The 15016-nt window shown below is 30.8% G+C and overlaps 3 protein-coding genes across 3 annotated transcripts; all 3 read right to left on the bottom strand.

The window, feature by feature from the left end:
- Positions 1 to 521: 521 nt before the first annotated feature.
- Positions 522 to 2676, bottom strand: HELRODRAFT_178619 (hypothetical protein; the record flags this gene model as incomplete). Its single annotated transcript, XM_009026725.1, has 4 exons — positions 522 to 1206; positions 1918 to 1943; positions 2076 to 2104; positions 2625 to 2676. The coding sequence occupies 4 exons, from the start codon at positions 2674 to 2676 to the stop codon at positions 522 to 524; spliced, it is 792 nt and encodes a 263-aa protein (XP_009024973.1).
- A 5258-nt stretch (positions 2677 to 7934) lies between these two features.
- HELRODRAFT_85938 (hypothetical protein) lies at positions 7935 to 10246 on the bottom strand (the record flags this gene model as incomplete). Its single annotated transcript, XM_009026676.1, has 8 exons — positions 7935 to 8113; positions 8360 to 8397; positions 8555 to 8723; positions 8810 to 8858; positions 8975 to 9103; positions 9281 to 9402; positions 9668 to 9717; positions 10161 to 10246. 8 exons carry the CDS (start codon positions 10244 to 10246, stop codon positions 7935 to 7937), a joined length of 822 nt encoding a protein of 273 aa, XP_009024924.1.
- Positions 10247 to 13525: 3279 nt separating this feature from the next.
- HELRODRAFT_178617 (hypothetical protein) lies at positions 13526 to 14653 on the bottom strand (the record flags this gene model as incomplete). The annotated part of the gene is made up of 4 exons (XM_009026724.1): positions 13526 to 13597; positions 13895 to 14137; positions 14228 to 14458; positions 14519 to 14653. 4 exons carry the CDS (start codon positions 14651 to 14653, stop codon positions 13526 to 13528), a joined length of 681 nt encoding a protein of 226 aa, XP_009024972.1.
- Positions 14654 to 15016: the final 363 nt, after the last annotated feature.

The raw sequence follows: 15016 nt of genomic DNA, 5'->3' as shown, positions 1-15016 counted from the left end.
CGTATATATATATAGATATATATATATATATATATATATATATATATATATATATATATATATATATATATATATATATATATATATATATATATATATATATATATATATAATATATATTTTGGTAACAAACTGTCGTTAACGCAACATTTCAAAAATTCAACACTTCTTCCAACATTGTTCAACTTTTTTATATTTCTTTTTAATTTATTAATGACAGAAAAATTAGATATTTTATTGTTTTAAAAATTTTATTAAATAAATTTGCAGATAGCTATTTCGAGTTATAGATAACTCATCTTCAGTGCATTATATGTAATGTATGTAAGATATTATAAGAAGTAATTATTAATTTATATAAATTATTTTAAACAGAAAACGAATAAAATAAATTCAACAACATTAAACAATATAAAACGCGATTTTCAAAATTTTTAACGGCAAGATTGTTTATATTATGGTTGTTAAGGTAAATATCAACGCTCAGCCGAGAAGAAGCGCGAATTAATTTATTTAGTTAACTACATATTATTAATATTATTTTTACAATATTTAAAAACGTTATTAGTATTATTATTGTTAACGTTATTATTATTATTATTATTATCATCGCTGTGGTTCTTCTTGCTTCTTGTGATGATGTTCCATTTGCAAGTGATATTTGCGCTGTGGGTTGTGGCGTTGGTATCTACAGTGTTGGCACTGTTGTTGTTATTATTGTTGATGCTGTTGTTGTTGTTGATGTTGTTGTTGGTGTTGTTGATGTTGTTGTTAAGGTTGTCACTATTGATGATGTTCCAATTGCAATTGATATTTGCGCTGTGGGTTGTAGCGTTGGTATCAACAGTGTTGGCACTGTTGTTGTTATTGTTGATGTTGTTGTTGGTGTTGTTGATGTTGTTGTTGGTGTTGTTGGTGTTGTTGATGTTGTTGTTAAGGTTGTCACTATTGATGATGTTCCAATTGCAATTGATATTTGCGCTGTGGGTTGTAGCGTTGGTATCTACAGTGTTGGCACTGCTGTTGTTATTGTTGATGTTGTTGTTGATGTTGTTGTTGGTGTTGTTGATGTTGTTGTTAAGGTTGTCACTATTAGTATGATTGTTGTTTACATCATCAATGTTGTTGGTGATAACATTGTTATAATTAGTATGATTGTTGTTTACATCATCAATGTTGTTGGTGATAACATTGTTATAATTACTGCTGTTGTCGTAATTGTTGTTGCTATAATTATAATGATTGTTGTTTTTATTTAGTAGTCTATTTGAAGGTAGAATGTTGTTTGACTATACTTGAATGTTCATGGAGGGTTTTTTGTTTTGTATGAAAATTGATTCAGCTATTTTCAGGTTTGTGATGTTGTTATTGCAATAAACTATTTGCGTGTTATTTAACATTTGTCGTGTTAAAGTGATGTTATGCTGTTGTTGATAATGTTGTTTAATTGCTCCATCTTGTAGATGCATGGTCAAACGTCTTGACAATGTGGTAGTTGTCATTTCAATATATGAAGCATTGTTGCGGTGCGAACATTCACCGACGGAGCATTTATATTCATATATTAGATGACTTTGTTGTAGTTGAGTAGTTGCAGGAAGGCAATTATTTTTCATGATTAGTTGGGATGTTTTTAAATTTTAGTAGTAAATTCGAAGAACAACTTTATTAATTGGATTTGACGTTACTACGTTTCTGCGTATTATTCCTTTTAAAATTCTTTCATCTTCTTTATACGCCATTGAAAAAGTATTTTTGTAATAAAATATTATCTTATTTTTGTCATTCATTTTGTTGTTGATTTGGTTTCCAATGATACGGCTGTTGTTTTTGCTGTTGTTATTATTGTTGTTGTTGTTATTGTTATTACTGTTTGTGGTGAGGCTTGTGATGCTGTTATTATCAAAGTTATTAGACGTGGTGGAGGGGTTGCCATTAACTTCCTGTTTATTGTTGTTTGGAACGTTGTTGGTAATTGCATTATCATTTTTAAATATTTTAAAAATAATATAATAATATGTAGTTAATTAAATAAATTAATTCGCGCTTCTTCTCGACTGAGCGTTGATATTTACCTTAACAACCATAATATAAACAATTTTGCCTTTAAAAAAATTTTGAAAATCGCGTTTTATATTGTTTAATGTTATTAAATTTGTTTTATTCGTTTTTTGTTTTATATAATTTATATAAATTAATAATTACTTTTTATAATATCTTACATACATTATATATAATGCACTGAAGATGAGTTATCTATAACTCGAAATAGCTATCTGCAAATTTATTTAATAAAATTTTTAAAACAATAAAATATCTAATTTTTCTGACATTAATAAATTAAAAAGAAATGTAAAAAAGTTGAACAATGTTGAAAGTAGTGTTGAATTTTTGAAATATATATATATATATATATATATATATAGAATATATTATGTTATATTCTATAAATATGGTGAAGACCCATTTTTTGGTGCTCCAGAGGGTAGAGGCTGTAGTCCGCTTTGTCGTAAATTCGTTCCTGGTCACATTATTAAGAATTGGCTTAGATGGCAAATTTATTGGTGAATAATTGCGTATTCAAACACGACAACATAGTTCTTCCCAACGTCATTCGTCCTTACTTTGATATCGGTCAAAACCAGTGGCGGATGTAAAGAGGGCCGGGGGGGCCATGGCCCCCCGTTATCATCAGTTTAATTCAAGACAGCGTTAAATAATAGAAAAAAATTTTAATTGAAAACTAATATCAAAAAAAGTAAATTAAAAAATATTATAGTCTTTACTTATTTAGAGTTTTCATAACTTTATGTTTTGTTCACAGTTCACATTTTATTTCATTTACGATTTGGCGCGTCTTATATTATTTTTTTGTGTTTTATAAAATCAGTTTCATTTGAATTCGTTTTAAAATTAAAAAAAATGTCTTTTAAAAAAAGTAGTATTTTAAACTTTTTTCAACCGACTCCGGCAAACAAACAGAAGCAGTGCGGTGATCTCAATACAGTTAAGGCCGTTAATGGTAATACCTTGATATTTCAATAATTGCATATAAAATAATTTTGTATTTTCAACCAAAAAAATTAGCAATAAGCTGAATAATAAAAACATTTTTTTGGGGTTAGGGTTAATGCGTACCAGTCATTAACCGACTAGACTTGAATTAATTTTGTAGTATTTAACTATTCAGGTCTGGTAGGAAAATTAAAAAATTTAATCTCAACCTTTTTTTACAATTATAGAATCTGATGTCTTGGAAGAAGGCCTTTTATTAAATTTAAACAATGACATGATTGATGTTTCCGACAAAACTGGTAATTCATGTCAGAGTTTTTCATAGGAAACAATACCTTTAGATATTGGACAATATGCATCTGCAGAAATCCCAAGCATTTCGAATGATTTAAGATATGATCTTTTGAAAAATCTTTGGAAACCTAATGAAAATTATAAATTTCCATTTGTGCTGGAAGGTAAAAGAAAACGGTTTTTTTAATTCCCTATTATCCTGGCTGTCTTATTCTGATTTGAAAAAAGGAGCATTCTGTAGGTTTTGTGTACTTTATGCAAATCGACATCCATCATGTGGCTCAGTCGGAGTATTTGTTAATCACCTTTAAATCGTTATAAATCAGCTTTAGATCAATGTCGCTGTTATCAAGCGATATCTTTTCACAGAGAGGCTACAGAAAAATCAGAAAATTTTCTGAGTTTGATTAAAAATAAAGCTAATGTTTTAGAGTTATCAAACTCCGCTCTTTCCACAAAAATAGAGCAAAATAGAAAATTGCTTAACACTGTTATTGAAACTATTAAACTTTGTGGAAGTTTTGCTTTTTGCTTTGCGTGGACACCGAGATGACGATGCATTAGATCTCAAATTTGATAACAATCAGGGGAATTTCAGAGCGCTTTTAAAATACAGTACTGAATGTTCAAGATCCGCCGCTGAGTGTATATGTATTATACATATACATTCAGTGACGGATCTTGGGGTATGGACGGAGAAACCATCACCCAGTTGTAAGCAGTATATTTATTAAAAGAACTCAGCTTTTGCATAAAAAAAACACCATTTTATATCAAAAAAGGTCGCCAGCCTGATTTTGGCCACGCTACCACAAATCTTGGCCCCCTGTCCATATTTGAAAAAAAAATTGGCCCCCCCGTCAAAGTTTTTTAGATCCGCCACTGGTCAAAACTTTTATGCCGGCACGTCATTAAAACTCAACAACACACATATCGTTATGGAATGGTTCAATAAAAAACCGAAATACAGTTTTGCCACTAATACATGCGCCGTTGGCTTTAAGTGCGGACATTACACTCAGGTTGAAATTTCATTATTACTAAAATTAAAATTATGAATAATAACAACGGCCAACCAAAGTTCCAACTTTTGAGATTTTGTCACTGCGCGCTGAATGATGACCAGCCAAATGCAAATTTCATATTTTATCCTTTGTTTCAGTTCTTATTTGCAAAATTTCACATAATCCATACATAATCAATGCGTGTGTTACCGTGTGAATTTTGCGAGTTATTTTGAACGACAAGTTTAATTTAAAATTGAGCCGATTTATAAAAAAACTATCTGAAGCTTTTTCAGCGCCGCTTGTTTGAAAAAAGAAAATAATTTTTTTAAATAAATTTATAGAGAAATTAATATTACGTTTGATATATGGAATTTATATTTTGAAGGTCGTGTGGACGAGCACAGCAGAAGTTGGTTGTGCACATGCTGTTTGTCAGACGAGCAAATTTCTCTACCCGTCAGGTTTATTTGTGCCTGCAATTATGGATCACCGTTAGAATAAATTTTATTTCACTTTTTATTTTGTAAATGTTGACAGTGGCAGAACTAGGTTGGAGAATTTGAGAAGAAATTTCCATCCCCTAATTTTTCTTTGTTGCTCCTGGGCCAACTCAACACTTGTAAATCCGCTTCTGGATTTTTGATAAATACACACACACACACACACACACACACACACACACACACACACACACATATATATATATATATATATATATATATATATATATATCCATGGTTTTGATTGGGTTTTAAGAAAGATTTGCTCTGGAAAAGTAGACAATAAAAGTAGAGCTCCATGTTTGTCACGCAATTGAGCAGCACGCAGCTTCAAGTCCATTAAACTAATGGCATTTTTTTTTTTAGGTGAAAATAGAAGAAATATTATCTTCAATAAGCAGAATAAATATAGTTTCGTTTTTTTATTTAATATTCATTTAAAATACATTCCAATAAATATAAAAAATTTAGTGGAAATTATCCTGGCGAAAGTCCGTATACAGTTGGGCCAGCCTGCGAAACATGTACTGAAACATGCACTGATGGACTTTGTGGTAAGTAAAAATTGTATTAAAAAGATATGTAAATTTTTTTGTTAATTTAACGAAAATTATTGACATTTAAAAATTTTCGAATCAAGTTTTTTCTGAACTTAATTTGTGTTAGGCCTATATTATAATTTGCGAATTTGATCACGATAGCATTTTTTTCTGGAGTGATGTTTTTTTTACGTTCCACGATCATACATTTTATAAATTGAGATTTATTTTAATTAATTTAATATATATTTATATGGAAGCTATATTTATTAATTTATTTTTAATAAATTTTTATTTCTTTCTAGAATTCTCTTTCCTAACAGATTAACTGAAATCGGAGAATACGACCCATCATAAGTTCTATTTTCTGAATTATTAATCACTATCAAAATTCGACATTACAAAGTCATTCATTTTTTAATAAAAAATTTTATCTTGTAAACTTTGAATAAAAAATGCAGTTAGTATATTATATTAAAAAAGAGATGGCTCTTTTCACAATTTAAAACAAACTGTTGTATTGCATATGTAGGCCTATATATCGAAATGAAATTATAAACAAATTACTTCACCAATTGGTATATTAATTAATCAAATCATTAATCAAATCAACAACTTATTATTACAGCCATCTAATATATTTGTTCAAATGTAATACTGGTGAGTGTGGGCACCATAATTCTGAACATATTGGTATGACGACGACCAAGTTATCGAGAAGACTCACGATGCACGTACAAACTGGCGGTATAAAGAATCATATAAAAGAGAAACACAAAACTAAAGTTACTGAACAAATCTTGGAACACAATGTTGACATCTTACATTACAATAACAACCGTTATAATTTACAACTAGCCGAATCAATGATCATAGAACAAATACATCGGATAATAAATATTCAACAAGGGACAATTGGAATTCTTTCTACTAATATATTTAGAACCAGAAAAATTATCGATAATGAAAACACGTAAAAATGTTATATTTATCGATAATGAAAACACATAAAAGTGTTATATTTTACGATGGTGAAGAATGTAAAATTAAGTATTCACTTTAAACAAACAAGGAACCAATAAATAGGCACAGTATAAAAATATTTGAGCACAACTAATAACATAGATAGTACCCTATAGGAACACCGAAAAAAGCTTTTCTGTTCTATCATGCATAAAATAAACAAAAATGTTGGTTTTGAACTAAAGAAACTTGAAAATGATTTACGATCAACCGTTAGAAAAATACAATATTCTATAAATTCTACCGAATGTTTGGCGTTAATATGTTTGTAGTTCGTTTTTTCAATTTTTCTCACTAAAGTTTTTTGGTGAACGTTTAGTTTATTAAAATTCAAAATAAACTTATTTTCCAAATTTATGCTGCAAATAAGGCCATATTTCGAATCCGAATGAATCATCAGTGCTTCTGTTGTTTATATAGGGATATATTGACTTTGTCAAAATGAATTTAGATGGAGATTGACTTTGTCAAAGTGAACTTAGATGGAAATTAGTTGTCAGTTTTCTTTATTAATCTCTATTATTTTCTTTATTAATCTTCTTTGGTCTCCTTTTCTTCATCGATAGCATCATATTCTTCTTTGTCACTATTTACAATGCTAGTTTTTATTACTTCTTTGTTTTCGTTGTTGGTTAAGTGCCGGGTTGAAAGTGAGATTGTCATTTTTTGTTGTATTTTTGGTTTATTGATGTCAATTATGACTGCTTCTACAATTTTAAAATGCGTGTAGTTGCTGTTCTGGTATATTACTTTGGTGTTACTGTCGAGGATTTCGTGGCTAATAGTGATTGAGTGTGTTGAGTCCAAATAAGATTTGATAGCACGGATAATAAGTTTATTTTGAATTTTAATAAACTAAACGTTCACTAAAAACTTTAGTGAGAAAAATTGAAAAAACGAACTTCAAACATATTAACGCCAAACATTCGGTAGAATTTATAGAATATTGTATAAATTGTATTGTATATATATATATATATATATATATATATTCATAAGCGTCTTTTGATAGGATATATTATATATAACCATCATTTTTAACAACTTGCATCGGCTAAAAATTCGTTAACGTTTATATTGGGTAAAAAATCTTGCACCGGATTAATACAAACCAAGGAAATCTATGAAATGAAAAAGTCGTTGGTACTCGCTTGCGCCGACCTGGCTTCGCATTAGATTAGATTAGATTATATCTCAACGCAACACCTATCTTTCTCGAGACATCGTTACGACACCGCGCCATCAACAACTTTTAAAAAACCTCGCGCTTTTAAAAATTCATAATAATAACATACAGATAACTTATTATTATATTGATTGATAGACGCATTACATAACCAACCACTGCAGAAGGACGAAACGTAAAAGAAAAGAACAGCTGATGAAGCCAACACGCCGAGCATCACGAAGAAAAGAAAGTGAAGAACTGTATATCTAATCTTATCAATTTAACTACATTCTACAAAAAATTTTTATTTTTACAAAATTAAAATTTTATCATTAATAAATTCGACAATTAAACTGTAAATAAATCAATCCGTGCTGAAAAAAAACATTCATATTGCAAGAGCGTCTCCTTGGATTTCTTGACTCAACTGAATTTGTAAATCACTCAATTTTTTCTTTAAAACGCTTAACGACGTCATGAGAATGTTTTCAGGTTTTAGGGAGCCACAGGATTCAATGTTCATGTAGAATTTGTGTGGTTTTGACTGATAGTTGAATGGAGCTTCATCTAAAATTAACATAAATTAAAAATATTATTATTTTTCAACAAAATTAGATTAAAACAAAAAATATTGTGGTGACTGAAGATAGTGGTAATGGCTTGAATAAGATAAATGTGGAGCTAATGGAAGAGTATCAAAGTAGTAAAAAAGTCAGAAAAGGCATTGGACATTCAAAGTTGTATTAAGAAAATTAACTTTCAAGTTTTTAACAATGATTTTAAAGTTAAAATTTCATTCAATTTTTTACTTACGGACGTTTTCTGGAAGTTCTGAAAATTCGCTTTTTGGCCTAAAAAAATAAGATTTAAAATTATGATATTAATAATTTTATTACAAAAATAAGTGTTACAATAATAATAATAATTATTATTATTAGTATTATAATTACAAAAATAAGAGTTGCATTAATTTTTCCAATATAAAAACATCAGTTGAATGATACAAACCATTCTTCAGGTTTAGGGTAGACAGTATGCTTGAACTCATTGTCAGGATCATATTCAAACGCCACTCCAGCAGTTGGATTCCATTTAGCATGCTCCTTTGCAAAACCTTTGATTGCAACTGCACGCAACTTTAATTCTTGTCCTTTTCTCAACTTGACTATAAGTATTTCTGTGATGAAAAAGAGATGAAAATATGAAGAACTGTTCAAAACATAATAATTTATTCATAAACGTTGACATTCATTCATAATATACCTTCATTGTCGCCATAGTCTCCGTCTTCATCTCTGTGTCTGGAAGTTGCCTAAAAAACAAATAAATAAAATAAAATAAGACAAAAAATTAGTAAATAAATACAATATATTTCAGAATGGAAAATGTAATAATATAATCTAAAATTAGAAGACTGCATCAACATACCGGGACAACTTTTGGATTGCTGCTGATCAAATGACCTGTGTGAACGTGTTTTGTTTGATCGTCTGTGCACCTGACATCGAGAGAAAATTCAACTGCACATTCGGGACAAAATTCTTCACAACTGCAATCCTAAAAAATTGTTGCATTCTTTTTAGCATCATGAAAATGTGACAGGCAATATTTAACAAAGCATGTGCTGCTGATCAAGCTTTTTTGTTTCATACTTTAGCAAAACATTTATAACATCTTTTCGATTTTTAAAATTTCGATCTGTGCAGATTGACAAATGTAAAAAAATTGGCAAACCCTCGGGTACTGCATCTTATCGACAACGTCGTCGGATGTCAGCGGTATCAATCCTATTCGCTGTGCTATGAATTCATCACACAGTACAGTTGAATTTGATTCAATTTGGATCCAATCGATTGCTTGGAACAATAAAGTTAAAATTAAAAATATTGAGCAATTTTATATTTAAAACACATTGAATAAACAATTGAGTCATTTAATGAGCTCAATAAACATTTCAATAGCAACAAACAAGGTTAATACATTGTTTGGTGAGAGACAATGGAGTTACGTGAAAATAATTATAAGTAACAATTGACGATAAATAAAAAAAAATATTCTGGTTCTGAAAAATGAAGTAATAAAATGTGGTTAAAATAGGTTTTGAAAAAATTGTATACAAACCCAGTGTTGGAGTTTCCGCAATGCATACTCTTCTAATTGAGTTGGCAACACTGAAAGAATGTTTAAAATTATAAAATTACGATAAAATTACAACACAGATTAGCAAATGAATCATAAATTTAAACATGTCAAAGCTTTTTATAACAGTAAAATTTCTTTAGTGCAACTATATAAAGTCACAAATATAAACTATAAATATACTACACCCATGTTTGCTCAATGGTGTTCATCAAGTCAAATATTAGATCAATTTACCAAATATTCTAATATATACATATGAACAAAAACGTATGTATTAACAATTAACAATTACAAATTAATTTTAACTACTTTAAATATTTGTGAACAGAGATGCATGTACTATATAATATGGTGTGATAGCTCAATGTTTAAAGGCACCTGGTCTTGCTATTGCGATGACTGGGTTTGAATACAAAGAGATCCCCGCCTATCATATGCAATGTGTATGATGCGTGGTGAACTGTTCACCAACCTTAAATCTGTATTCTCCAATACAAATTTGATATTTTCATCTGTCAACTCAGTAACTGAAACTGTGGGCTGGTTAGCATAAGGCATTTTCGGTGGGCTTGTACACTTTAAAAAATGTAGCCGTTAATAATGAAGAAAATGTTACTTAGTTAATTTGTATAAAATTATAAAAAAAAGTTTTGATTTTATAAACCAAATCATTCCCAAATGTCCAAGGTTCATTGGCACATTTCAACGCTTTTTTAGTTAAAAATTAATAAGATTTTAGTAATTTCTTACAAAATATAATTAATTTCATATATAATTATAACAGAACCATCTTATAAAAAATGTGCGACAATCAAAACACTAACTAAAAAAATAATCATTTATTAATTACATTTTTGCAGTTTCTACAGGTTCATCCGGGTAGCCGACTCCCGGTCAACCCAGCCGTCCATCCTTTCGAGGCTGGTAAATGGGTAGACGACGTAAGTTGTCGCATGTTGGCCGGCGAGGAGGCTCAGTGGTTCAAATGCGCGCTGAGTCAAACATCTCAATGGCTATCATATACTCAGCGTATATGATGCGGTGCTTGCGCGTGCACATAAAATACATGTGTACGTCGTGTGAAAAGAATAAACAGCCTTTGTGGCGAAAGATGGCTGCTTCATATCATTGGTTGAAGATATGAAGAACATAATCTATATATGCAACATTGTAAGTGGTTCTGCGTATGTTAGAGCTGCAATAATAAAGACTAATAAATAAAAAAAAACATTACTTATTACTATAAATGAATAAAAATAATTAATAAATACGCTTATTTAATTAAAACTGCTCACCTCACAACTTCGACGAAGCGAGCCTAAGAATTTCTCTTAAAAATATTTTAAGGCGGAAAAAATGACTCGCCGGCTTCACTTCCTTAGGTGTGTCCGTTGATATATATATAATACAAATGTCCATAGATATATATAATATTTACAGCCTACGTTTACAAAAATATTTACAACCATAGATACATATAATTTTTTTTTATTATTCTTTAAAAATCAGGATCTGACAGACGCAGAAACTGTAACAACATGCAAGGCAGTAGCACAAAATAAAAAAATTAAGTGAGTAAATAAATACAAAAGTGAGGAAGAAAAATGTTAAAACATGAAAAATAAAATATGTTAGAATAAAATAAATAATAATAATAAGAAAAATAAAAGAAAAGTAATTGACAATGAAATATAAAATGAAGTAACGGCAAATTGATAGACTAGATGATGACTTAGTGAGTTAGTGAGGTGATCGATGGATAAAGACTAGACCTGTGAGTGAAAGAGTTTTAATGAGTATTATTAATATTATGTTTGATGACTTATTAATAGACTAGATGATGACATAGTGAGTTAGTGAGGTGATCGATAAATAAAAGCTAGATCTGTGAGTGATAAAGTTTTAATGGGAATTAATATGTTTGATGGTGAGTTAATTGGTGGGTTAGTGAGGTGATAATAATTATATTCATGGGTATGTCTAATGACCACCAACACATTATATTTTTTTTTGCTTATTTTTGATATTAGATACATTTAAGATAAAATAAAGATACATTTAAAATATAATAGAAGACAGCCGTATATATATATATATATATATATATATATATATATATATATTATTACAAGTCAATTTGTGCAGCGCTAATTAAAAAAAAGATCTCAAAAGCGCTCCATAAAATAAATGAACAAACAAAACATTAATCAAACGAAGACAAAGAAATTGTTAATTCTGCAAAAATAAATGAGTCTTCAGCTCCTTTTTAAATAAAAACAATGATAGATCTGATCTTCTTAGAAACGCCGGTAGACTGTTCCAAACCACCGGTCCAGCAACAGCAATATTGCGTGATCCGGTCTGTAAATTCGTTGTCGGCACAACCAGGAGGTTCATGTCATTTGATCTCAACTGCGAACCCAACACATATGTTTTCCTGATGAACATGTCTGCCAAATACTGTGGTGCTAAACCATGTAATGACCGAAACGTTAAGACAGCAGTTTTGAAAATTATTCTTTCTTCAATTTTTAGCCAGTGTAGGTTATTCAAGATTGGAGTCATGTGATCAAACTTCAGATTTTTTGTGGCAAGTTTTGCAGCTCGATTTTGAATAGACTGAAGTACAGCTATTGACTTGTCAGGTATTTTAAAGTGTAAACTGTCACAATAATCTACTCTGGATGTAATAAAAGCATGTACCAATGTTTCCATGGCAGATCTGTTCAAATAGTGTCGAATCTTGTACAATTTTCTGAAATGCATCATACTTGCAACTGATAGGGACTTTATTTGATTTTTCATTGAGAGCCTGCTATCCAACCATACCCTCAAATTCAAAGTTGTAGAAGCAAATGATACTTCAACGTCACCAACTTCAACCGAGTTTATATTAAGTCTTGACAACTGCTACCATGTACCGACAGAAAGCATCTGAGTTTTACCCCGGTTCAACCCCAAGGAATTGCTCAACATCCAGCGTTCAATCTCTATCAAACAACCAACAAGTTTATCAATCACGGGCTGAAATGTCTCTGGATGATCTGTAGCAACTATCTGTATGTCATCTGCATACGCATGACCAACAAATCCATGCGACATTATTATTTTAATTATATCCGATGTAAAGAGTAAAAACAAAACTGGTCCTAGCACTAGTCCCTGAGGAACACCCGCTGTTACCCCTTTGACAGCCGATAAGACTTTTCTAAACAAAACTTGCTGAGTTCTACCCGTTATATACAATTCAAACCAGGCGAGTACCATTTCTGCAACTCCAAAATTATTCTGCAGTTTTACCAGAGGCTAGTTATGACATGTTTTCGACATGTCTTCCGCTTTTGACACAGTCAAAAGCGGAAGACATGTCGAAAAAGGAGAGTAATGATATCTTCCGATCATCCATGCCTGCAAACATGTTTGACAATACATGAAGCAATGCAGTTTCAGTTGAATGGTAGCATTTGTAGGCCGATTGGTTGAGTGGCATTAAATTGATCGTCGTTAGATAATTCAACAAGAAATCAAGAACAACACGCTCCAAAACCTTTGAAACAAAAGAAAGGTTTGATATTGGTCTGTAATTACTCACCTCATTTGCATCTGAGTTAGCTTTTTTTAAAATCGGTTGAATTATCGCGTGCTTACAGTTAGAAGGAAATTTACCAACGCGTAAACAAAGGTTTAGAAAACTCGTCAGAAAAGAGACAAATGAGTCCAAGTATCTTTTCAAGATATGCGTGGGGATTGTGTCCAAACTGCACGTTTTCGTTGGTGATTTAAGTACCGTTTCCCTCAACTGAGTTTCAGTAACCGTACATTTATCCAGCATCGAGACTACTTGAAGCGGAAATTCAGAATGTGCATTTGTTGTTTCCTAGCAATTTTATTTTCAAAAAATTGTAATATCTGATCAGCGTTTAAAGCATTGTCATCATTAAATGAATCGTTTGCCGAAATTTTACCTAACATTTTATTGGCAACATCCCAAAGATTTCTTTTATTTTTGTTACTACTTACGATATTGTTCCAATAATGCGTACGCTTGTCAGAAAAAAGTCTGTTTTTAGCCAACAATGAGAGTGCCCATCTTTTTTTCCGCCCACTTTCCGGACAAATTCTTTCCATCTTCCTACAGAATCGCTTTGCACGTCTACACTCACCATCAAACCAAGGTGCAGCATTTGTCTGCCTACGATAAATCACCCGCATAGGCACTTTGTCAGAAATTTGTTCAATTTCACCACTAAACACAGCAAATTCATAATCCACATCATCAGATTGACTATTGTTTGCCACAGGAAAGTTTGCTAGTGCTTCAACAAAACATTTTTCGTTCAGATCTTTCCATGGTCTGATACATGCTTTCACCAATTTTGGTCGAACTTGATTCAACGCCACTCTCACACCTACGTAACTGTCATCTAAGTATACCGAACATGGGTCAATCTTAGTATCAAGAATTGGAAAATCATGTGAAATAATTACTAGGTCTAACGTACCTCACGACACATGCGTTTGTTGATTAACACGATTGACCAACTGGACCAACTCATGTAGTCGTAGAGTGAAAGGACTATCCCTCTTTTCAGCGTGAATGTTAAAACCACCCATAAGTACGACATGTGCCTCCGACATTGTAATAAACTCTAACATAAAAATCATCTCTTCAAAGAATAATGAAGTCGTCTGTTCCGAGCCAGGTCTGTAGAGAGCAATTAAACAGAACTTATCAATTCCAATCTTCAATCTGATGGCCAGCGCTTCAAACTTGGAAAACAAAGGTAGATTTATTTTTTTATACTTAAAATCACATCAAAAATAAATTACCAAACCCCCGTGACCAGGGTCATGTGGTCTGACAAAATCTACAATGAAAAACCAGGTGGCATAGCTAATATCTAACGGAAATATTACCTTTGATCCCGTGCCATGTTTCACACAGAACTGGTATGTCGAGTCCATCATAAATCATTCCATAGACATCATCAACCTTATTGTTGATCGACCTGACATTCAACAGACAAATCCTAACCGTATTATATATTATATATATATATATTAATATGTTTGATGGTGAGTTAGTTGGTGAGTTAGTGAGGTGATAATATTTATATCCATGGGTATGTCTAATGACCACCAACACATTATATTTTTTATGCTTATTTTTGATATTAGATACACTTAAGATAAAATAAAGATATATTTAAAATATAATAGAAGACAACCCGTATATATATATATATATATATATATATATATATGTTTATATATATATATATATGTATGTATACAGAATACCAGAAAACACATATACAAAAAAATAGT

This window comes from Helobdella robusta, assembly GCF_000326865.2.
Source record: "Helobdella robusta unplaced genomic scaffold HELROscaffold_49, whole genome shotgun sequence".
In the NCBI taxonomy this organism is placed as follows: Eukaryota; Metazoa; Annelida; class Clitellata; order Rhynchobdellida; family Glossiphoniidae; genus Helobdella; species Helobdella robusta.
Note: the sequence above shows the minus strand (reverse complement) of the source record. Positions and strands in the feature narration are given on the sequence as shown.